At 43.3% G+C, this 24578-nt stretch overlaps 1 protein-coding gene across 1 annotated transcript in view; it reads right to left on the bottom strand.

The window, feature by feature from the left end:
• Window positions 1–730: 730 nt before the first annotated feature.
• Window positions 731–24578, bottom strand: part of DHFR (dihydrofolate reductase) — a 55613-nt gene continuing 31765 nt past the window's right edge. Inside the window, exons 5-6 of the mRNA XM_044276026.1 lie at window positions 6911–7026; window positions 731–880 (exon numbers count right to left, since the gene is read on the bottom strand). Of these exons, the coding sequence (XP_044131961.1) occupies window positions 799–880; window positions 6911–7026 (198 nt within the window). The 3' untranslated portion in view covers window positions 731–798. The remainder of the gene's footprint in view (window positions 881–6910; window positions 7027–24578) is intronic.

Genomic DNA, 24578 nt, shown 5'->3' with positions numbered 1-24578 from the left:
GAACTGAAGGAAACCTTATCAAATACTTTTGGGAAGGATTGTAAGCCAGACCTGGTCCAAGAGCAGAATCTGACTTTACTAATCCTTTTATGGATCCTTTATGGGCACAAATTCCTTCCTATGAACAGTTGAGATAGTTATAGCAATGAAAGGGACTCCAGCTCCATATGACTTTGGATTGGGATGTCCATCCTGCCACTATAGGTGTAATGTGAAGCACTATGCAGTCCCATTGAGTGTAAAGTCCTGAGTATTAGGACACAGCGCTGCCACCACTAGATGGTGCTAACCATATTTTTGCAATTTATTTTTCAGACTATAAGATGCATATTAAAGCTAAAATATACCTGCATCTTCAAATGAAGGCATTGTGTATTGCAGCAGTCATGTATCTGCTGCCCTGTGCTTGTATGCATAGTCATTCTGATTTCTGGAATCACAAGTAAAGTGTCATGAGTGCTGGCCATTCACTCCAGGACTGTGCTGTATATAATGACAGGCTACCTCCTCCTAGCGGAGCACTGCACACACAGACACTGGCAGGTGCACTATGTACAGCACATCTCCACCACACATCTTTATTACAGATACTACGATCTTTCTGACAAATTAGTATTAGCGATTTTGTGCATAATATCCGATGCATACACACACACACACAATACGCCTTAAAGTATGTGGATACCTGCTATAGAGGGATCATAAGAAAAGAAGTCAATGGACATCTAGATTAAAAGAAAGCTTCCAACTGCAGAAAACATTTATTGTGCATACAATTAACATCAAAGCGTGCAATAACTAGATAACCATCTTTTCATAGACTTCAAACTTGTACTGTATGCCATTTTCTTCCTGCATTTCTGAGGATATGCCTGGATATCTAAAAAGAAGAAAACACATTATAGCACACAAGGCACACAGCTTAGACATTACAAAAGAATTAAAGTGTACATTAAACAGCAAATATATCCAGAAAATCAATTTCCTAGATGTTGTGTTTGCCTTCCACAGTTTATGCAGGTAAAGGTTAGTGGAGTCCATGTGAGTACAATAGAGCTGCTGGTTTCCACAGAAACTTTAATATAATCTGAGAAGTAGACGTCCTCCATGCTAGATCTAGGAAGTATACAGGAAATGATCCTGGAGGAATCATACCATGGTTTGATGTCCGACTCTGTGGCTGTACTGTGCTACTACTTAAGGCTGCAATACACATTCAATAGCTGTCAGCCAAATGATCGTTCGCACTACAGCCATCACTCCGATTCCCCTAAATAGGGTCAGTTTGGTTAAACATGTATGTGTATTGTACAGGAGTGCAGAGAAAGCAGCTACTGGACACTTCTGTATTTACTCCACCCAATCCTTCTCTCCCCAACTTCATCTGGTAGGTGAGAATCGGGAGCTCCCCACATCTTTATGGAGTATTTAGGTAGCGTTGTTATTAGAGACATGTACAGGAAGCTGGTGAACAACAGAACATTTCTCCTAGAGGAGAGCAATTGGCTGAAAACTGGTATATTTGAGCTGTGAAACGAAAACTGTATTCACGCCTCCATAACACAGGGCTATAATGAAGGCATCTGTTTCTTGTTCAATGCATTGGGGGACACAGTACCATGGGTATATGCCCAGCTACCACTAGGAGGCACTAGATATAAAAAAAGTTGCCTCCGCCCAGGTGGGCTATACCCTCTCCACAGCACTAGGCTATTCAGTTTGTACCAATAGCAGTAGGAGAGAGAAACAAAAGCGAAGAACCAACATGTCCTGGACCGGGAAAGGAAAAGAGAACAGCAGCCTGGTAACAGGGAGAGTAAGTGAAAACAGAGGTTGGGATCTGTGTCCCCCAATGCATTGAATGAGAAACTGATTTTACGGTAAGTACAAAAATCGAATTTTCTCGTTAATGGCATTGGGGGACACAGTACCATGGGACGTCCCAAAGCAGTCCTCAGGGGTGGGATTGAAATCTCATGCAAAAAGAAAGGGTGCACAGGTGCAGGGGAACCATGTGACCCAACAAGACCAGGAGAGACCCTAGCATGAAATGGTCCCAAAGAAAAAAAATGGGAGACCGTCAGAATCCCAAGGACAGGTGCCTGGGAAACAAGGCCTGCAAGAAGGTACCAAGGGAAACATTCAGCTCCACCCGAGATGGGAAAAAATATATAAAGTGCTAGAGGAGAAGGGACAGGACCAGATGTCCTGCACGAGAATCAAGAGTTGACCAAGAGTGCACTAGAGAGCCCGAGGAAGGATCTAGAAGAACCAGGGCTCTCTTAGGAAGGATCTAGAAGAACCAGGGCTCTCTTCCCCCCCCCCCCCCGAGGAAACAGGAGAGTAGCACAGCAACGTCTGTTGGTAGCGACCTAGCACTCTGTATATGGAAGGATTGGAAACAACCTAGCGCTCTGCATAGATAAGGAAGCTCCAGTAGGAGAATCCCCAAGGAGGACAGCCCTAACAAGACAAAATAGACTAAAAGGGGGTCTGGCAAGAGATAAAATGCCTGGAAAAAGGACAGAAGCAGTCCTCAACCAAAGACTAAAAACTTTAAGTTGTCTCAGACCAAAACACGGCCTGTGGCCAACCACATGTAAAGGCCAGGGTAGAGAGGAAACAACGAAGCACTGGAGGCTAAACGCTTGAGAGAAATCATAACAAAGACTCACAAGGGAAGGGAGCAAACCTCCTTTCGCAGCAAGGAAGGGGGGCGGGCGGGGAAAGAAACACTCTATGAGAAGGTGGAAACCTCTTCCTGACAGAGAAAAAAGCCAACCCCCAGAGGAGGGGGAGTCTAGGTAATGGTCAGGAGAAGGGAACATAAAGACCTGCTTCCCAAAGGAGGCGAGGAACAAGCCTCTAAAATACATAATATCGCTGTCAAACGCAAGACCAGAGAAATCCCTGGCCACAAAGTCACAGGAAAAAAAGAAACCAGTCCCGGCAGGATAGAACATCCAGTGGTGATCCAGGTACTCTGCCAGGACTGGGCCATGTAACTCTGAAAACAAAGCAGAGAGGCAGTAACAACAACGCAAGTACTTCATTTATTAAATGGGGTAACACGGCTGTGCAGAATACAGTAATACTTTGTAGGGTTGACAATGAACAAACCTAGAATGATAGCCAACAACCTGCCCTTGGCAGAAGAAGTGTGGTTGTCTGGTGCATAACAGGACTGAGAAGTCTTGTTAAATAGTGTTCAAGCAATAAAGTAAAAATCATGCCTAGCACAGGGGCAATGATAAGACCTAGTGCACTCAGAGGGCCAGGTTCAGGAGGTACTGCACTGGGTGTTAGATCTGAACAGGCCAGCCATATACTGGATCTAACAATTGCAACTCTACTCCGCCCAAGAAGGGGGGAACATATGGTTACCAGGTACATACTACAACCAGGATGGTTTGTTGGATACAGCGCCTTGAGATAGTACAAGTACGCCGCCGAGGACAACGGTAATGGGTGCCAAATGCATACTAGAACCAGAAAAGAGTGATGAATACAGCCTCTGGGGATGGTACCATCACTCCGCATGAAGAGGGGCCACATGATTGCCTAGCACACATTAGAGCCAGGAAAGGGCAATGCAGGAGCCGTATGGGACACAGATTGTACCAATAGGGCACAGCACTTGGACATACTACAAATACTCCGCCTGAGAATGGGAGTAATCCGGCTGCATGGTGCACATTATAATAAGTGTGGAGACTTGGCTATAGCATCTGGAAATGGCATAGACACTTGATAAAGGAGTAGAATGACTGCGTGATGCACACTGGAACCAGACAGGTGTAATGGCGAGTAAAAGGGCCGTGTAATGCAGATCAAAAACCAGACAGGTATAAAGGCTACAACGTCTGGAGATGGTACAGGTACTCCAAGAAAGAAGAGAGTAATACACTGTGCAATGCAGACTAAAAACCAGACAGGTGTAAAGGATACAGCATCTGGAGATGGTACAGGTACTCTACCCGATAAGTTAGTAATACATTGTGTAGTGCAGACTAAAAACCAGACGGATGGAATGGCTACTGCATCTGGAGATGGTACCAGTACTCTACCTAATAAGGGAGTAATATATTGTGTAGTGCAGACTAAAAACCAGACAGATGTAATGGCTACAGCATCTGGAGATGGTACAGGTACCCCACTTAAGAAGGAAGCAAGGTGGCTGCATGGTGCACACTAGAGCCAGACAGGTGCCATGGCTACAGCGACTGAACATGGCATGTATACTTCACCTGTGGTGCAGACTAGAACCAACAGGTGTAATGGCTACAGCCTCTGGAGATGATACAGGTACTTCACCTAATAAAGGAGTAATATGGTGAACCAGGGGTCCCCCCTGTAATGTGTTGCTTGGTGCACGCTCGCACCAGGATGGTGTATTGGCTACAGCATCTGGAGAAGTAATACGGTGGCCTGGCACACACTCCGACTAGGACAGTGTGTTGAATATAGCCCCTGGAATAGAATCCAGATATCTTGGACTGAGGAAAGTCTGCAGGATATAGCATTTGGCAGTGGTACCAATACACCCCTGTGAAGGGAAAGGAGTATGTACTTGGGACACCACATACGTAGGTGTGCTGGCGTGCTAAACACAGTGACTGATAAAGCACCATGTACTGGAGAGGCGGCAGGCTGACTTACCTGTGTGGATAATATCCTGTGCAGCCAGGGAGTGCCATCTGAAAATCCACTAAAGGGGGTACCAACCCTGAAGAGGAGAGGTTCCTCAGTAGATTTTTGTCTTTGACCACCCAGATAGAATCTGTATGGTGGAAGACCGCCTGATGCTCTGTTCCAAGTCAGAATCGGTGCAGAGGTGTCCCCCGAGGAGGCGGGAGATGCGGCAGGGGAGAATACGTCACCAGCCTCAGACCTGTCCTGGGGGTGACCCAAGGATGAGCAGAACATAGTTGCGACAACCCGAGGTTGTTTGCAGGACCTGGTGTCTGAATGTGAGTGTGCCTCGTCCGCTGAGGAGTCCCTGGCAGGGGCAGAGGTGGCAGCAATTTGGGTAGGCAAGCAGTCCAGCGACTCCATGATGTATTAGGAGAGTCGTACAAGGTTCCCTATGCCGTGGGACAGGGAAGAGGCCTATTCAGCATGGAAGACAAGGGGCTACTGTGCACAAACAGGGAAGGCTGACCGCATGGCAACGTTTTATCGCAACAGGCGCATGTAATGTCCTATCTGGAAAGAGGAAATGGGGACTGATAGGGAGCCCAAAAAAATAAAAACAGCCAGCTAGAGGCTGCCCTACCTGACCCCAAGTGCTGTGTCCCCAAAGAGGTGCAAAATGGGCATAAGGAGCACCAGGGGCGCGAGGACAGCCCGGGGAAGATGCAGCCTAGTCCCTAGTAGATAACCAGGACAGAAAAGGGGGGGGGGGGGTTAACCCGGGACGCAGGGTCACCCATTCGGCAAAATCAACACTTATGTTGGATTGCCGGCATGCTACTGCGGATGCAGTAATGGGGGACTGGCGTAGGCACTACAAGTACGTGCCCGCAGGGGGTGCAACTAAAGTGGTAATCCACGATGGAGCCCCATCCTGTAGCAGGATGAGACCCGCAGAAGAAAGGAAAAAAATAATAAAATAAAAATGAAAAGCAGCAAGACCTGCAAACAGAGCAGGTCAAGTCTGCCTCCTACGGACACTAGACTAAAACTAATTAGCCTAGTGTCTGTGGAGAGGGTATAGCCCACCTGGGCGGAGCCAACCTTTTGATATCTAGTGTCGCCTCCTAGTGGTAGCTGGGCATATACCCATGGTGCTGTGTCCCCCAATGACATTAACGAGAAAACCTTGCTTTAGTTTCTGGTGATCACTATAAATCAATTTCCAAACGTGCCAGCTGCAGGGAACATGAACATCAGAATTGGTAAATTTTTCTAATGAACATATGCAGGAATCACTAATGAGACCAGGATGGGCATCCAGCATATCATCACTGCAGCGCAGGAAACACTGGTGGGGACCCACTGAGTAGTGGGGGATCGAACCCCTGCCCCCTGTATGCGCTTCAGCCTTGTAATCAAGCAATTTTTTTTTTATTGTCACATTCTAAGAGCTATAACAATTTTTATGTCGATGAGGATTGTTTTTTTTGCGATACGAACTGTAGTTTTTATGGCACCATTGTGGAGTACATATAGCTTACTGGTTACCGGTTATTAAATCTTTCTGGGTTGGGGGGATGGGAAACAACAGCAACACTGCCACTGAGTTTTACCGTTGTAATCTTTTCGACATTCACTTTGCGGCATAAATAACATGATAACTTAAGGGTATTTACAGTAATTTTTAAACCATTTGCTTATATTCCCTGCACTTCCGACAATAATTTTTAACCCTGGACAACGCATTTAAGCTTGAATATCTTCTATATCTCGGTCCCCTTCTTCATCCTAACCTAATAAATTATGTAGGCAAAAAGTTGTGGATAGAAAGAAGTAGAACTGCAAGCATCAGACTGCACAGGGTGTTTTTGTAGTCTGTTACCATAGAGACATAGGTCTCCATAGGAGCTGTAGGCATAAAACAGGATATTTTTAAATTTAGACTGTTAAGATCTGTAGACTAGCATCTTCACACGCAGCATGAAGGGTTCCCACAATCCGGAAGGTGCGGTGTGGAACGGAGGCACGGAACCCCACGGAAGCACTATGGAGAGCTTCCATGGGGTTACTCTCCGTGTCTCCGCACAGCAAAAAAAATAGAACTTGTTCTATTTTTTTTTGGTGCGGACGGATCACGGACCCATTCAAGTTGAATGAGTCTGTATCCGTCTGCGGAAACCGCACGGATGTTGCACGTGCATTGCACGTAACGGCTGGGCAACGGCCATCTGCATGAGCCCTAAGAGAAACATTATGTTCATTTAATTCAACTTACTCTGGGAGCAGCTTGTATGATTGGACATCAATTTCTGGCAAAAACGTGTCACATTCAAATTCCTGTTGAATTCTGGTTAAAAATAGTCTCTGGTTTACTGACTTGTTCATAACTTCCTGTAAAAAATATGCAATAAATATCAAACTGATGATACAAAGGATAAAAAGCTACAGACTGCTAAGCAGATGAAATGGTGTCCGTGTAGAAATGTACAGAAGCAAAACTGCAAATTAACTACAATTTTGTAGACATTTTTTATTTAAGTGTTCAACCCCTTTCTATATAACCTAGTTGGGAATATGGATCTCAGAGGGGGGCTCTCTATAAACTAGACTGGAGAGCCACAAACAAGTGGCAGCTCTTAGTCCTTCCATGTAATACATGCACAGCCATTCATTTGACTGGCTGCATTTAATTATATTATTTACCCTGTAGTGGCCATTGCAGAGCAAAGGAGACGCCAAAGACAATGCTACCTGGTGAAATCAGCCGTTTGCCAGGGGCTTCAGGTGACGGACCTATGAGAATGTCACATTAAAGGGAATCTGTTAGCTCCAAAACACCCCCCAAACTAAAATAAGCGTCCGGTTATACTTGCTTGCACTTTGATGCTGTACTCCGACAAACCAGCAGTGAAGAGTACTGAAAGGACTCTAGTGCTCAGCTACATAATGGAGAGGACTCCTCTAAATGTGCTTTACTGCTGGTTTGTGGGAGCACTAGGGTTGCACCAGGTATCGAATTTTCGATACTCAATCAATACTTTTGTACCTGGATCGATACGATACCGGGATTTGCTATTTTCTGATACTAGGCTGTGCTACTGCGCAGCCTAGCATCAGTTAAAGAACATGACACGCGCCGCTCTCAGCGTGCACCATGTTCTCCTTAGCAGCACAGTGGAGAAGGAGAGAGTCCCTACACACTGTGACGAGGCTGCCGCTGCCACCAATGAAGAAATAGCAATGAGGAGGAGGGGAGGTGCTGTTGCCACTGCACCACCAATGAATATAAATTTACCCCTAAATACAAATTTAGGCTGTGGGTGCCGGCCGTATCAAATATCCAGCCTCAATGACAGGGCATGGCGATCCGCTGCAATTAACCCGAGGTGCGGGCTAAATTATATGCAATAGTGGTGCAGTCACCCCCCCCCCCATCCCCCTCCCCAGTATTATAATCATGTTGATTATATTCATAGGTGGCACATAGAGCTCTATTAGAGTGAATAGGACAAGGGTTCTAGTCCCATAAGGTGGCTAAAGTAAAAAATTAAAATAAAAAAAAATAGATATATACACACAAAATATTAAAAGTTTAAATCACCCCCTTTCCTAATTTTACATTATAAACACAATAAAAAAATAAACATATTACATATCGCCAAGTCCGAACTACTAAAATATTTTAAAATGTCTCCTATGCGGTGAATGCAGTGACAAAAATAAAATAAAAATACATTTTTTAGTCACCTTGCCCCCCCCCCCCCCAAAAAAAAATATAGGATTGGACAGTTCTATTATAGGCCGGACGTCCCATAAAATGCGGAATGCACGCAGCTTTTTGTGGTGTTATTTTTATTTTTTTAAATGTTGGTATCATGAGAACCCTAGGGAGCACAGTGTTGGATTACCAGCGAGTATGAAATTGCATACCCGGACTCAGCATCACTTGCTTTCTCTAGTTTAGGGGGTTATTTTAGAGCTGACAGATTCCCTTTATAGTTGTTGCCAATGATGAATGGTCTTTTCTGAAGAGTACGACTGTCCTGCTATGATGTTCTACATAATTGACCCAGGATTAAAAGAAAGAGGTAAAAAAGCAAGGATCTACAATACCCAGTGCTACAAACTGTCCCAAATACAGGGTTTCTGTTAACACCAATGTACGGCCCTGATTTTTATACAACAATGAAAATAAAAGAAAAAACAACTTCATGCTCCAAGTATCTTTGGTAAAAGAAATAAAGCTCCTTATTATAGACTATGAAAATCAGAGTAAGAAAAATATGTTTAAACATGAAGCGTTGCTTTTTAGGCAAAAAGGAAATTAGCATTCTGAAAGCTCCTTTCATGTTTTCCATCTATAAAGATTGAGGAGTAATTTACATTAAAATGGCTTAAAGGTGCAGTAAATGCGGCGAGTGTAGGAAGAATATACGAAACCTGCACTTCTGAAGTAGCCCAATCATGGAGGCTTTCAATAACAGACATAATGGACAAAAACTGGCTGATTAAACTCACAGGAAACAAACAGCAAGCATTTACCAGTTACAGATGTAGAATGACACTTAAAGGGGTTGTCCAGCATTAGAAAAATCTGTCTGTTTTTATTTGAAAAAAGCACCTACCTATCTACAGGTTGTGAGCAGTACTGCAGCTCTATCCTATTGATTCCAATTGAGCTGGGCTGCAATCTAATGCCCAACCCATGGACAGGAGTGGTGCTGTTTTTGGCTGACCTCTAGCGCATGACTGCTAATGTCAGTGATTGGCGGTAGGACCGATCCTGTAGGAAAGGCATAGGACTGGACAAGCAAGTATGACCATTGAGGTTGCTGTCTCCTAGGCCAGACAACCCCTTAACATGTTAACCCATTCATGACCAAGGGTCATTGATGTCCCCATGACCACGTCTAATTTTACAAATCTGAAGTGTCACTTTATGTGGTAATAACTTTGGAAAGCTTTTACTTATCCAAGCCATTCTGAGACTGTTTTCTCGTGACACACTGTACTTCATGATAGTCATAAGTTTGAATCACTATATTTCACATTTATTTATGAAAAAAATACCAAATTTACCCAAAAAAATTCACAATTTTCTAAATTTCTATTTCTCTGCTTCTAAAACAGAAAGCGATTCCTAATAAATATGTATTACTTAACATTCCCCATATGTCTACTTTATGTTGGCATCATTTTGTAAATGTCATTTTATTTTTTTAGGACGTTAGAAGGTTTAGAATTTTAGAAGCAATTCTTAAAATATTTAAAGAAAATTTCCCAAACCCCTGTTTTAAGGACCAGTTCAGGTGTGAAGTCACTATGTGGGGCTTACATTGCGGAGTGGAAAACCCCCATAAATGACCCCATTGCAGAAACTACACCCCTCAAGTTAACTCAAAACTGATTTTACAAACTTTGTTAACCCTTTAGGTGTTCCACAAGAATTAAAGGAAAATGGAGATACAATTTCTAAATTTCACTTTTATGGCAGATTTTCCATTTTAATACATTTTTTTCTTTAACACATCAAGGGTTAACAGCCAAACAAAACTCAATATTTATTACGCTGATTCTGAGGTCTACAGAAACACCCCACATGTGGTCGTAAACTGATGTAAGGGCACACGGCAGGGCGCAGAAGAAAAAGAGCGCCATATGATTTTTGAAAGGCAGATTTTACTGACACCCCTGATATGATTTTTAATTGCTCTATATAAAAATTTTTGTGAGGCAAGGTAACAACAACAACAACGACAAAAAAAAAAAAAAAGCCGTTTTGGGACTGTTTATTTTTTTACAAGATTCATCTGACAAGTTTTATCATGTGCTATTTTATAGAGCAGATTGTTACAGATGCAATTATATCAAATATGTCTATGGTACTTTCTTTGTTGGTTTCAGTTTTACATAAACCATTTAAAAAAATAAAATTGTTTTTGTGTCTCCATTTTTAGAATGTCTTATTTTTATTTATTTTTTCTCCCAATTGTCTTGTGCAGGGGCTCGTTTTTTGCAGAAAGAGTTGACGTTTTTATTGGTCGCATTTTTGATCATTCATTATTACACTTTATGGGGCAAGGTGACCCAATTTTTTTTTTACAGCGTTCACCTGAGGGGTTAGAGACATGTGACATTTTTATTAGAGCAGACGTGGCAATACCTAATATGTATACTTTTTCTTATTTATTTAAGTTTTACACAATAATATAATTTTTTTTAACAAAAAAAATGTTTTATTGTCTCATATGGGGGCAGGGGGCACCAGACCGGCTCTGACCTGCAGGATGCAGATTAGAGCCTGAAACCGGCATGTTAACACTGCCGCGCTCCGATTGGTTAGTCTGCCCAGACTAACCAATCGGAGCGATTGCCGACAAAGGACCACTCTGATTGGTCCCTTGCCGGCATTACTGGACTGTATGCTGTCGGTGACAGCAGAAGCTTTAATCCAAGAGTTTTGCAGCGCTGGGATTAAATAGCTGCAATGATGTTTATACACGTGCTAGCTGCACGGGGCATGTGCAGATAGCACGTATATAGCCATATGGCAGTCGTGAAGGGGTTAAAACTTAAAGTAATTTATTAACTCAATATTCATAAAATAAAACTTAAAATTTTTGAATGAAGGAAGCAGACACTACCAATATCTGTCAGATCATCAGCAGAGATAAGGGCTACTTTTACATGCAGCAATAATCTCCGCTGTTTTGGGACAAATAATAGATATAGTGATTACTTCTCTCCATATAGAATAATTATTCCTGCACAGTAAATCGTTGTTTTGAAAGAACGATCTGCTGCACAGGAACAATGATGTGCTGTGCTGGCAAAAGGACATGATCACACAATGAACGAGCGTTTACTCATTCAACAGGTGACTGCTGGCACATTTCACACGGGCAGATTATCAGGAATGGGCATTTATACAAACTCTCATCCTCGATATTTGCCTGTAAAAGGATTATATATACACACACACACACACACACACACATATACACATACATAAACACATACGTATTTTTCGCTTTATAACGCGCACCTGATAATGAGGAAAAAATATATTTCTCAGACACCCAATCTTCATCAGACTTTAGATCAGACCCCCATATCAGATAAAATAAATAAAAATTAAACTTACCTCTCCCGCTGCACTCACCGCTCCCTGGTGTTCTCTGGGCCTGCACTGCACTGTGACCTGACTGTGTACAACTTCATGTCATAGTGAGTGCACTATGTCCTGATGTTGTATACAGGCAGGACAGTGCAGTGCCTGGAGGAAGACCAGGAAGCGCTACCCTCGACTCCTACGTACTAGTGAGAAGTTTCATAATGGAATTGCTTACGATTTTTTGCTTTATAAGACGCACTGTCATTTTTTCCCAACTTTTGGGTTATAGGGATGAGCAAACCCAAACCTCACCGGGTTCAGGTAGTGAAGGAATTCAGTCTATGGCCAAGCATAACAGATCCGTCTGGTTTTCGTCCTCTTAAAGGCTTCTGTTTTGCATTCCGTCATCGAAATTAGTTATAATGGAATCTATAACGGAATTCCTTCACTACTTCAACTCAGATAGGTTTGGGTTCGCTCATCCCTAACTATGTTTTTTTTTGTGCCCAGTTTTAGTAGTGCGTTATATGTACGGCACCTTGCTAGAACGCTATGTTCACTGTGCTGTACATATACAGAGCTCATCGTCTAGGGGTTAATTGGCTTTCTGTGCTGCAGAGCTGTCCATTGTAAGGCTACTTTCACACTAGCGCTCGATCGGATCCGTTCTGAACGGATCCGATCATATTAATGCAGACGGAGGCTCCGTTCAGTACGGATCCGTCTGCATTAATAACTTAGAAAAAATTCTAAGTGTGAAAGTAGCCTGAGCGGATCCGTTCAGACTTTCAATGTAAAGTCAATGGGGGACGGATCCGCTTGAAGATTGAGCCATATGGTGACATCTTCAAGCGGATCCGTTCCCATTGACTTACATTGTAAGTCTGAACGGATCTGCTCGCCTCCGCACGGCCAGGCGTTCAGCTGTCCGCCTGTCCGTGCGGAGGCGAGTGGAGCGGAGGCTGAACGCCGCCAGATTGATGCAGTCTGAGCGGATCCGCTCCATTCAGACTGCATCAGGGCTGGACGGAGGCGTTCGGGTCCGCTCGTGAGCCCCTTCAAACGGAGCTCACGAACGGACCTATGAACGCTAGTGTGAAAGTAGCCTTAAACAATTGTTTCCTGGAAAAAAAAAGCACCCTGGTTTATCGCTGAAATTTAAACTATTATTGCACTTCAGATTAAAAATGTTATTCTTTTTATTTTTTAACCTTAACTTTGTTCCTTTCCCGTTATTTGAACTGTGTAAATGTCACTAATAGCTGTAAATATTGACATGTTGTAAAACTTTTGACCAGCAGTGGATATCAGCCCGCTTAAAACCTCTGTGTGTAAAGTTTCTCCTCTATTGGAGTGATTAATTCCTTCCCCAGTGTACCTCGCCCCGCAGCACAATACTGCAATCAAAGATCTGCAGCAAGTGTCTCGCAGGATCCCCAATCAACTGCAACTGTGCAAATTACACTTTTCATCTACAGATATAGAAACAGGTATTTAAACTAAAATGCCGGCATAATTGACACAACAGTTAATCAGCATTTTAGGGCTTCTCCAAGCCTCCCGTCTCATTTCTGGTAAGCGGTTGGAGAACTATTAGGCCACAAAGATTGCCTCTCATATTTACATGCATTGTGCTCTGGTTCTGACTCATACACTGACCTTTTCTCTTCATTATTTTTTCCACCAGAAAGTCAAATCAATCTGACTGTTTATATAGAGAGGATGCTCTACAGTTAACCATTTATATTATTACAATTATTCTCCCCCTATTAGGAAAGCAAATCCAATAAAGCCTTCCCATGCTACACAATTAACCCTGTGTTACAGCTCACGGGTGGATGGCTAATTGCATTCAGTAGCTTTAAAGATGGATATAAAGTAGGGTAAAGAACAGCAAAGATTTTAGATGCATTCCCTGCCCCATAGCTGGTCATCAACATAAAGAAAAGCTTCGTCAATTGGGCTGCTGTTATAGTGGAAGGAGATAAAGGCACACTAGATGTGTGTGGCACCGCTGATCTTACACAGAAACATAGGATGAGATGGACTAAAAGGCAAAGTTTTTCCCTACGAGTTGAAATAAGTAGCCAGGCCAGATGTCCAAACTAAAAACTCTGTGTAACCTCATGGCAACTCTGGGTGCCGAGTGCCAGGACCTTTAGTGATGCCAATTACAGCCCTGAGCCGTTTCAAAATCTATAGTCTTACCTAAGGCCCCTTTACACAGGCCAATGATCCTAGGAATGCTTGTTGAGGATAATCGCCGCGTGTAAACCATCGATGCTATGATCACCTAAATCAGTTTAGACAGCACAATCTGCTGCCCAGAAACTGATTCTCTAAGGCAGGGGTAAAACCTCCGGCCCACGGGACCATTTCATGTGGCCCCCTGCCAGAAAATGCTAATGACCACTTCTATTATGGAAGCGGTCATTAGCATGCGAGAGGCACAGGCAGGTGAGAACATCGCATTGCTAGCTGTACTCACCTTCCCTGGTCTTCTTCCGGCTCCATGCTGTGCCCTGACAGGTACATTGTCAGGACGTAGTGCACATAGACACGCACTATGACCTGATGCTGTCAAGTCATAGTACAGCGCGACAGGAAGACGACCAAGGAGGGCAAGTGAATCTTTCAAGAGGCAGCGCCGTCCGGAGCTGGAGAGGTAGGTTTATTTTTTTTTATTCGTTTTAAATGTCTGATCAGAGGCTCAGGGGGTCTGATCTGAGGTTGGGAGGTCTGATGGGGGTGTGGTCTGAGGCTGGGGGTCATCTAAGGCTGGGGAGGTTCTGATGAGGGTCTGATCTGAGGCTTATGTAGGCTGGGGGGGGTCTGATAGGAGGTTGATTTGAGGCTGATGGAGGTGGGGGGCAGATCTGAGGGTGAGAAAGGGACAAAGGTAGGGACAGTTGCGAAGAAAGAGGAAGGGACAGTGGCAGGGAGAATGAAAGCTGGGTGAACCCCTCCCTCTAGGATGAGCTTGGCTGCCATTAATGCCAAATAAAGAACTAAATACATACCATTCTCAACTTAAATATTAGACAGCTATGTGTGGTCAAAATGGAACCTGTACTAGTTGTAATATATAGTGAAGGCGCCATTTTGTGATGCAAAAACAAAGCTCTAGATTTTTTTAAATTGAAGCGCAATTTCTGTAACTTACCCCTAAGTCACTTATATGTTTGACCAAATATAGCCGTCAAATTTTTACGTTCGGAATTTTGTATGGCCCTCAAACGATGTTACAAATTTCTAAATGGCCCTCGGCAGCAAAAAGGTTCCCCACCCCTGCTCTACAGGGATGTGCAATTAAAGGACCTTAACATGTATAGCTTGGAAGAAGCTATACATAAAGGGAATCAACAAGGTAAAAGAGGAGAGAATATTTAAAAGAAGAAAAACTGATACAAGAGGACATAGTTTTAAATTAGAGGGGCAAAGGTTTAAAAGTAATATCAGGAAGTATTACTTTACTGAGAGAGTAGTGGATGCATGGAATAGCCTTCCTGCAGAAGTGGTAGCTGCAAATACAGTGACGGAGTTTAAGCATGCATGGGATAGGCATAAGGCCATACTTCATATAAGATAGGGCCAGGGGCTATCCATAGTATTCAGTATATTGGGCAGACTAGATGGGCCAAATGGTTCTTATCTGACGACACATTCTATGTTTCTATTTTTCAATTGCAGCAGCCATCCCTTGTCCCTAAACAGTGGAGGCGATTGCTGCATGTAAATGCAGCTCTCACCTCCTCTGATGAGCAGACAATTTTCGGGAACAAAAGGATAGTTTCCAATGGGGCCATTAGGTTGTCCCCACTAGGGCAACATTGTACTAACACCTTGGTGCTAATCAAGTCAGAGCAGTGCTAACACAGTAGTTTCTGCTACAATGTCTAATTTATGTGTTTCTGCCAGAGAAGCATGTATACTAATGTACCAGGTGCACTTCACTTCACAATTCTGGCTTTATAAAGAAGAGAAATCATCCACAGAAAGTTAAGAGAAATGTCCTATAGTATGACTACAGCTTGATGGGATTATTACTAGTGTTGAGCGAAGCAAAGCATTTGAAGCAGACTTCGGTCTCAAGTTTAGGAAAACTTAGATTCGCAACATATTCAAATTTCCTCGTGCCTCGTGGTAACAAATAGATTCTTCCTAAAATGGCGGCTGCGCATGTTACAAAGTGAAAGTATGAAGACAGGGAACGTGAGATCACCCATAATGCCATGCAACCAGACAATCCACAGATAGTCATCCCCTGTGATGTCTCAGCTCTATAAAACCCTCATTCCGTGTGGTCTCCGCCATTGTCCTGTGAGCTGAGCATAGAGAGAGAGACGTGGCAAGCGCTCATACATTAGGGACAGTGTTACTGAAAATGATTAATAGAAGAATATTGGAGAGAGAGTACAGGGAGACTTATTCTGCGTCCGTTTTATTTATTTATTCCTACATTTACTTATTCCTATATCAGCCATGAACTAAGATATGTAATTCTATACCAATAAGATGGAAGCCTTTATTATTCCAGTGCCAGCGTGCCAACCAATACCATCCAGTCTGCACCCCTTAGGGGGCCAGGTCTTAATGATGACCATCCTCATCTTTTGCTGGCTTTAATTCTTCCAAATCATCAAAGTCGCCATGTCGTAGAAAAGTTTGAAAGATGCAGATAGAGGAGGAGCTGGATGCTCCTGTTGACACATTCTCATCAATATTAGATAATGTGGAAAAGTAGATGGCAGAAGAAGGGCTCCCATCTCTAGGGCAGGAGAGCGCTGGGGTTGGAGAAGTGGGTATGCCAGAGCTGATTAATATTCTGTGTTTACTCTCAAATAACCTGCAGGAGATTGTAGGCAAGAACAGCAATAACATGCATACCTTTTCCCCCACCTAACCAGCCAAACCCTATACCAGCAACATCCTTTGTTTAAAGGTGCCGCAAGGTCATTAACAAGAAGAAGGACTAGATAGTGCGATCCTCATTACTATATCAAAAGGCAACTGTGGGCTAATTGGCTCCGCAGTTCTTTACCACACCAGGGCCGCAAGGCGCCCACAGCAAGGCCGCTCCATGTGGCAGTACCCTAAGGCAGAGTGTCCCTGATTTATAGCGATTCTTGACTATTTAATTCGCAACAAATGGGAAAGTTGCCAAATCGATTTTTTCAAAACGTCGCTCATCTCTATTATTATTAATGTAACACCAATATGTAGTCAGCTGAAGTTATATGGATGAATCAAATACTATGTAAACCATTGTAGATTCCTTATGCAATCTTCCCTCGGAGAGAGGAATGATTAAGGAATCATTTAGCATATCTGACAGAGTCCTGGGATCCACAGCCACACATTGTGTAACCTGATAAAGTAACAATCAGCAGAGAATACATGAAGAACTCTGACGGCAACGAAAAATAATATTTAATAACCACGCTGCATCTATTTGAGCACTGAGAAAAGCCATCATGAAATAAGACTGGATGATTGAGGGGAAAGTAGTTGGGGGAAAAATAACATAAGTGATACAAGTTGTTAAAAATGAACCTTTCAAACTAAATCTGTTCTTAGAGGATGGAGCAGGAACAGAGTGGCTGGTGATATTTATCACAGTTGGCAGAGGTGAGGTATTTACTCTGTACACACGACTCAAAGGTCAGCATACAAATTAATGGTAAATGCAATGATGCACAGTGTGTATATTAGAAAAGCATCACATTCTGCTTCCGGACAGGTAAAAGACTGGTGTGAAATTAAATGATGGTCATGATCAGCCTCAGCGTATATGCACTAAGTACACTGATTCAACGAGTGTTCTGGTTTTGAAAATAATTCTGTGTAATGCGAGTCCTGAAAGCTCCTACAATCAGTCGTTCTCTGATTCACAGCCATAGCACCAAGACAGCTAAAAAAACAAAAAACAAAAAAACCAGCACCTCCATGGCCACTGGTTACAGTCCATGCTGGTAGAACATTAAAAGTGTTGTCCAGCCTTTACTAAGTGATAGCCTATTCCCTATATAAGCCCTCACTAGGTGATCAGCAGGGGGTCCGAAACCATGCCCCCTGCCAATCAGCTTTTTGGTTGTAGCACCGCCAACCGTGTAGTGGAGGGGCGCTTGTTCCTACAGCACTGCTCCCATCGACGTCAATAGGAGCATTGTTGCAGTAACAAGCTTCTTTGACTACAAGGTTGATGGAGCCGTGCAGTTCTGGCGCCAACTTCTGGCAATAGAGCTACACCAGAACAGCTGATCAGTAGGGGTGCGGTGTGTTGGGCCCCCACTGATCAACATTTCGTGTCTTATCCTGAGAATATGCCATCACTTAGTAAAGGCTGGACACAACGAGAACAAAACTAGTCCCGTTATATTGAGACACAGCACAGAATAATTTATGTGAAAACTGCCTCACAAGAAAAACTAAGGACCACCTCGACAGTGATGTCTATCCAAGAGAAGCACAGGCCGATTAACACCGAAAAACTTTTCTTGGGGGCTAAAAGAATCAAATTTCACACTTTAGCCTTTATGGAGAAAGTTGAATTAGTCTTACCGGTAATTCCTTTTTCGCGAATCCTCCATGACGGCACCTTACTTGGAGATTATCCTCCTCCTCCAGCCAGGCAGGGACAGGAAGGTTCAAAAGGGCCCGCCTCCTCACTTATCTTCAGTGTCTTCTGGACTTAACAGGCCCAAAACTTACACACTCATTCGTGACCTTCACCAGTTACTTATCTATTCTCTGTTATACATATTAAACCTCATACATATAACTCTAGACTGATTATTTAATTTTATAACTAGTCTTTTTTTTTTTTGGGGGGGGGGGGGGGGGGGGGAATATAAGCGGTGCCGTCATGGAGAATTCGCGAAAAAGGAATTACCGGTAAGACTAATTAAACTTTTCCCCTCCCCTCCATGACGGCACCTTACTTTGAGAACAGATTAGTCAATTAGGGAGGGACAACTGCTTGTAAAACTTTCCTACCGTAGGATAGGTCTCTTTTAGAATCAATATCTATCCTATAGTGTTTTACAAAGGTATGAGGATTCGACCAGGTTGCTGCCCTACAGATCTGATCCAAGGAAGCGGATGCTTCCTCCGCCCATGAAGTCGATACTGCCCTTGTTGAATGAGCTTTGATATTTACCGGGGGTCGTTCTCCTATTGCTATGTAGGCTTCTGAGATGGCCGATTTTAACCAGCGTGTAATAGAAGGTTTGGACGCTTTTAATCCTTTCCTACCCCCTAAAAATTGGACAAATAGGTTATTAGATTTTCTCCAGTCTTTAGTTTCTGATATATACTTCAGAACACACCTTCTGACATCCAAAGTGCGAAAAACCTCTTTTTTAGATCTGGGATTTTCACAGAACGAAGGGAGAACCACCTCCTCCATTCTATGGAACTCCGAGACAACCTTAGGTAGAAAGGAATTGTCGAAACTTAGAATTATTTTGTCGTCCCTGATCGTCATGAAGGGTTTTTAACCGAGAAGGCCTGTATCTCATTAACCCTACGTGCAGAAGTAATGGCCACTAGAAATACTGTTTTAAGGGTCAGATATCTGATATTTGCTGACTCTAAGGGCTCAAAGGGGGGTTTAGTGAGACCGGAGAGGACAGAGTTTAAATCCCACGGAGCGACCAGAGGTCTACTCCGGGGTCTGAGTCTAACGGTTCCCTTCATGAAGCGAATGATCCACGGATTAAGAGCTATTTTTTCATCTAAATAGGCACTTAATGCTGACATTTGAACTCTAAGAGTGCTAGGTTTTAACCCTTTATTAAAACCTTCTTGAAGAAAATCTAGAATAGACAGAATACTCCCCCCGGAGTTAGAAGTATTTGAACACCAGGAAACATATCTATTCCAGATTTTGCGGTAAATTTTATTTGTGACTTCTTTTTTGCTGGCTAGCATGGTATTAATTACTCTGTCCGATAAACCCTTAGATTTTAAGACTGCCCTTTCAGGATCCAGGCAGAGAGGTGCAGACTTTGCGTCTTTGGGTGGAAAACTGGCCCTTGACAGAGGAGGTCTTCCGACCAGGGTAGAATCCATGGATCCTCCCTGGACATCTTTGCCAGGAGAGGAAACCAGGATCTCCTCGGCCAGTTGGGAACAATTAGGATTACCTTGGCCCTCTCCTTTTATTTTCCTGAGAACCCTTGTTATCAGAGGCAGAGGTGGGAAACAGTATGCCAGTTGGAAATTCCAAGGAAGAGCTAGCGCATCTGTTCCTGCACTTCTCGGATCCCATGGATCCAGGGAAAAATAAGTTGGCAATTTTGCATTTATTTTGTTTGCAAAGAGGTCTATTTGGGGAAGACCCCACCTTTGTGTTAAGGTCTGGAAAATTTCCTCTTTTAAACTCCACTCCCCCGGATCTAGTTTCCTGCGGCTGAGGAAATCCGCTTGGATGTTTTGCGTCCCTTTTAGAAAGACCGCTGATAGGGAGAGGAGATTCTCCTCCGCCCACAAGAAAATCTTGTTGGCTAGGGCTTGTAGTTGTTTACTTTTTGTTCCTCCCTGGTGGTTTATATATGCTACCACCGTCTTGTTGTCGGATCTTATTTGTACGTTGGACCTCTAACTCCTCTGAGAAGTAACTCAGAGCCTCCCACACCCCCAGAAGTTCCCGGTGATTTGATGAGTACCTCTTCTGGGATTGTGACCACTCCCCTTGGGCTGACACTGTTTGGAGATGTGCTCCCCAGCCCCATAGGCTGGCATCCGTGGTGAGAATCACCTGATCTCTCACTATCCATGGAACTCCCCTCTGTAAATTTAAATTTAATTCCCACCATTTTAGTGAGGACCGAATGTGATCCGGAATTGTTATAGGACTGTCCAGGGAATCTTGTTTCCGGTTCCATATTTTTAACATAAACGTCTGAAGAGGACGAGAATGTATTTGCGCCCACTTCACTGCCGGGATACAAGCTGTAAAGGATCCTATCAGGGCCATCGTTTGTCTTATGGTGTGGGATCTTTGTTGCCTGAACTGTTTTACTTGGGATTGGATTTTTGTGATCTTTTCTGCTGGTAAAAAGCATTTTTGGCTCACCGAGTCTATGAGAATTCCCAGAAAAACTATTTTTTGCGTGGGAACTAAGTGGGACTTCTCCCGATTTAAAATCCAACCCAGTTCCTCCAGTCTGTCTATCGTTTTGGATAGATTGGTCTCTAGGTCTTTCTGGGAGTCCCCCACTATCAAAAGGTCGTCCAGGTATGGAACTATTATTATTTTTTCCTTTCTCAGAGGGGTTATTGCCTCTAGCATAATTTTTGTAAAAAGCCTGGGGGCAGTCGTTATCCCAAAGGGTAGAGCTTGAAACTGGAAATGTTTTAGCTGCCCTTGGACCCATACCGCTATTCTCAAGAACGGTTGAGACCCTGGATGAATGGGTACGTGAAAATACGCATCTTTTAAATCTATGGATGCTAGAAACGCCCCTTCTTGTAGAACTTTGACCGTGGTTCTTATAGATTCCATCCTGAATTTTTCGTACTTTATGGACCAGTTCAGGGCTTTCATATTTATAATGAGACGCATTTTCCCGTTTGTTTTTTTTACCAAGAACACCCTGGAATAACAGCCCAGACCGACTTGGTCCGTAGGTACCGGAACTAAGACGTTCATCTGAACTAGCAGTTCGATTTCTTGCTCCATGCAAAGCTGGAGATGTTCCGAGCTCTGAACTGGAGTCTGAATAAATAGAGAGGGGGGACTCTTGACAAAGGGAATACTGTACCCCTTGTGGAGGGTATTTAGTAACCAGTGGCTGCATGAGTATTTTTCCCAGCAATCCACAAATTTTCCCAGTCTTCCCCCCACTGGGGCTCTGGCGTCATTTTTTGGAAGATTCTTCGGAACGGGGAGAGAACATAAAACCCTTCCCTTTCTGTCTTCCTGATCTCCAGTTTTCCGTTTTACTCCTTTTATTTTGAAAACTAACCTTTTTTGGGGGACGAAAAAAGGGAGCTTTCCTCTTCTTTTTATCCTCTGGGAAGTTCTTTTTGGAATCAGAAGCTTTCTCTAGAATTTTATCCAAGTCCTGCCCAAAGAGAAGAAGATTACCATAAAACGGAATGTTACATAGTTTTGCTTTGGAACCTGTGTCTCCGGACCAAGCTTTTAGCCAAAGTGCCCTTCTAGAGTTATTGGCTAGAGCCGTAGCTCTTGCGGCCAGCCTGACAGAATCCGCTGTTGTGTCTGACAAAAAATCTACGGCTTTTAATAAGAGAGGGAAGGAGTCTGCAAAGTTTTCGTATGGGGTATTGGATTTCAATAGTATATCTAGTTGTTCCAACCAACTTTTTAGGGATCTAGCAACGGACGTGGCCGCGATATTAGGTTTAAACAAAGCCGCGACCGCATCCCAGGTTCTTTTAAGGTTAGCATACACTTTTTTGTCCATAGGATCACGCAATGATCCTGTATCTTCGAATGGTAAAGAAGAACCTTTAGCTAGTTTGGAGAGTGAAACATCAATTTTAGGACAACTCAAGAACGGGGACAATTCTTCTTCGTCGAAAGGAAGCCTTTTCCTAATTGTTCGGGGTAGGAAAACCTTCCTGTCAGGATTTTTCCACTCCCTCAAGATAAGAGACTGCAGATTTTTGTGTACCGGAAATACCCTTTTCTTCTTGGTTTCTAATACTGAAAACATTCTATCTTGGGCGGACTTATGTACTTTTTCTTCCTTAATTTCCATGGTATCCCTGACCGCTTTTAATAGATCCTTTATATCGTCAGATGAAAATAGATAATTTTTAAAATCTCCATCAGAGTTGGAATTATTACTATCCTCATCGCTATCTGAAGAAACATCAGAGGAAGATGAAGAGGTTTTTAAGGGGGATTTTTTCCTGGGCCCCTGTTTAGAAGTTGATGGACCGTTAGCGGCTGCAGAAAAATCAGAGAAAGCGGTTTTTATTTCTTGCTTAATCAGGCACTGCAATTCCTGTTTCAGGGACGGGGCTTCTTCCCTAACAATGCTATCAATGCATTTTCCACAAAGTTTTTTAGCATAATTATCGGGGAGTTTGGCCGAACATACGCGACATCTAGGAATTTTAGATTTCGGCGATATTTTAGGCCTTACAGAACTATCTTTGTCACTCTTCCATACAAAAGAAAAAAGGGGGAAGATGAGAAAGACTTAGTAACAGTGCAAGCAGCATTCCATACTCACAACCTGGATGTCACTCACAGCTACAGTTTGGTCCATAGCTTCCTCCTGATCCATATGTGCGGATGTCTGAGACTGCAGGAAGCTTGCAAACGCTCTGGTCAGAGGCCGACATCCGACTTGACCAGGGCGCCAGTTTTTAAAAACTACGTATGGCCGGAAGTCTCCCCGGGACCTCAGACGTCATCCGGGCCGGCAACTCTCCGGCTACCATAATTAGGCCCCCAGATGACGTCACCCGCCGGAGCCGAGAATCTCGGGCAGCGGGCAGCCTAGAAACCAGAAGTACTCCTTTGAGTGTCCGGTTGCCGCGGCCTGCCACTACGCGCTGGCGCGCGCGCGCGAGTTTTGAAAAGGGAGAGGACCGCCGCAGGCATCCAAGGAACGGACTTACTTGCCCAAGGTAAGACCGTGGCTGGCGCAATGCACCCGCCATCCGCGATAGCTCCCGACCGGAACACGAACGTAGTCCTATCTTCCGCCTGGCAGGGACAGGAAGACACTGAAGATAAGTAAGGAGGCGGGCCCTTTTGAACCTTCCTGTCCCTGCCTGGCTGGAGGAGGAGGATAATCTCCAAGTAAGGTGCCGTCATGGAGGGGAGGGGAAAAACTATGGTAAAAAAAAAAAAAAAAACCTAAACCCTTTTATCACACAGGTCCACAAACAAATTATGACACGACAAAGCTGAGTCTTAGAATACTGAAGCACGCAAGACCTGAAAGTCTATGGTGTATCCAGAATCCAAGTTAGGGCTCATGCACATGAATCTTTTTTTTTTTTCCAGTGTCCGTTCCGTTTTTTTTTTTTTTTTTTTTGCAGCCTGTATGTGGAACTTAACTTCAATTTCCATATGTCCACAAGTCCATTCCGCAAAAACAATAGAACATATCCTATTCTTGTCAATTTGTGGACAAGCATAGGCATTGTTAGAATGGATCTGCGAAAAAAATAAAAATTGATGCAATATGGATGTCACACGGATGTCATTTGTCTTTTGCGGACAGCAAAATACATATGGTCATGTGCATGAGCCCTTAGGGAGAGTTCACACATTACTGTTATTTTTCCATTCTTCTGATCCATCAGAAGAACAGAAAAATAAAGAAAAAATATGATCCTGTGCATCAGTTATGCACATTTGGCATCTATTTGAGCCATTTCCTGCAGGCAGTACTCCCCCCCCCCCCCCCCCATCTAAAATAACGGGAATGGCTCAAATGGATGCAAAATATGCATAACTGATGCACTATATATATATATATATATATATATATATATATATATATATAGATATATATATATATATATATAGATATATATGAAACAAAAAATAGATGAGCAGCACACAATTTTTCAATAGGTGCAATTCCTTGGAGCAGACCACGGACTTGATCCAAATTAGATATGTGAAGAAAAAAGGGGATTTTGTCCAGCTTGTAGTTGTGGTAATCCAAAGGCTTTTATTCAATAATCACGTAAGTATAAAATCCAGGTACAAGAAAGCAGGTCTACATGTTTCGGGCACAATTCAATTTTAGCCCTTACTCTGTCATGAGTAAGGGCTAAAATTGAATTGTGCCCGAAACATGTAGACCTGCTTTCTTGTACCTGGATTTTATAC

The sequence above is a fragment of the Bufo gargarizans genome, chromosome 1 (assembly GCF_014858855.1).
Source record: "Bufo gargarizans isolate SCDJY-AF-19 chromosome 1, ASM1485885v1, whole genome shotgun sequence".
NCBI lineage: Eukaryota > Metazoa > Chordata > Amphibia > Anura > Bufonidae > Bufo > Bufo gargarizans.
The sequence above is the reverse complement of the archived record's forward strand: the minus strand, read 5'-3'. Positions and strand labels throughout refer to the sequence as shown.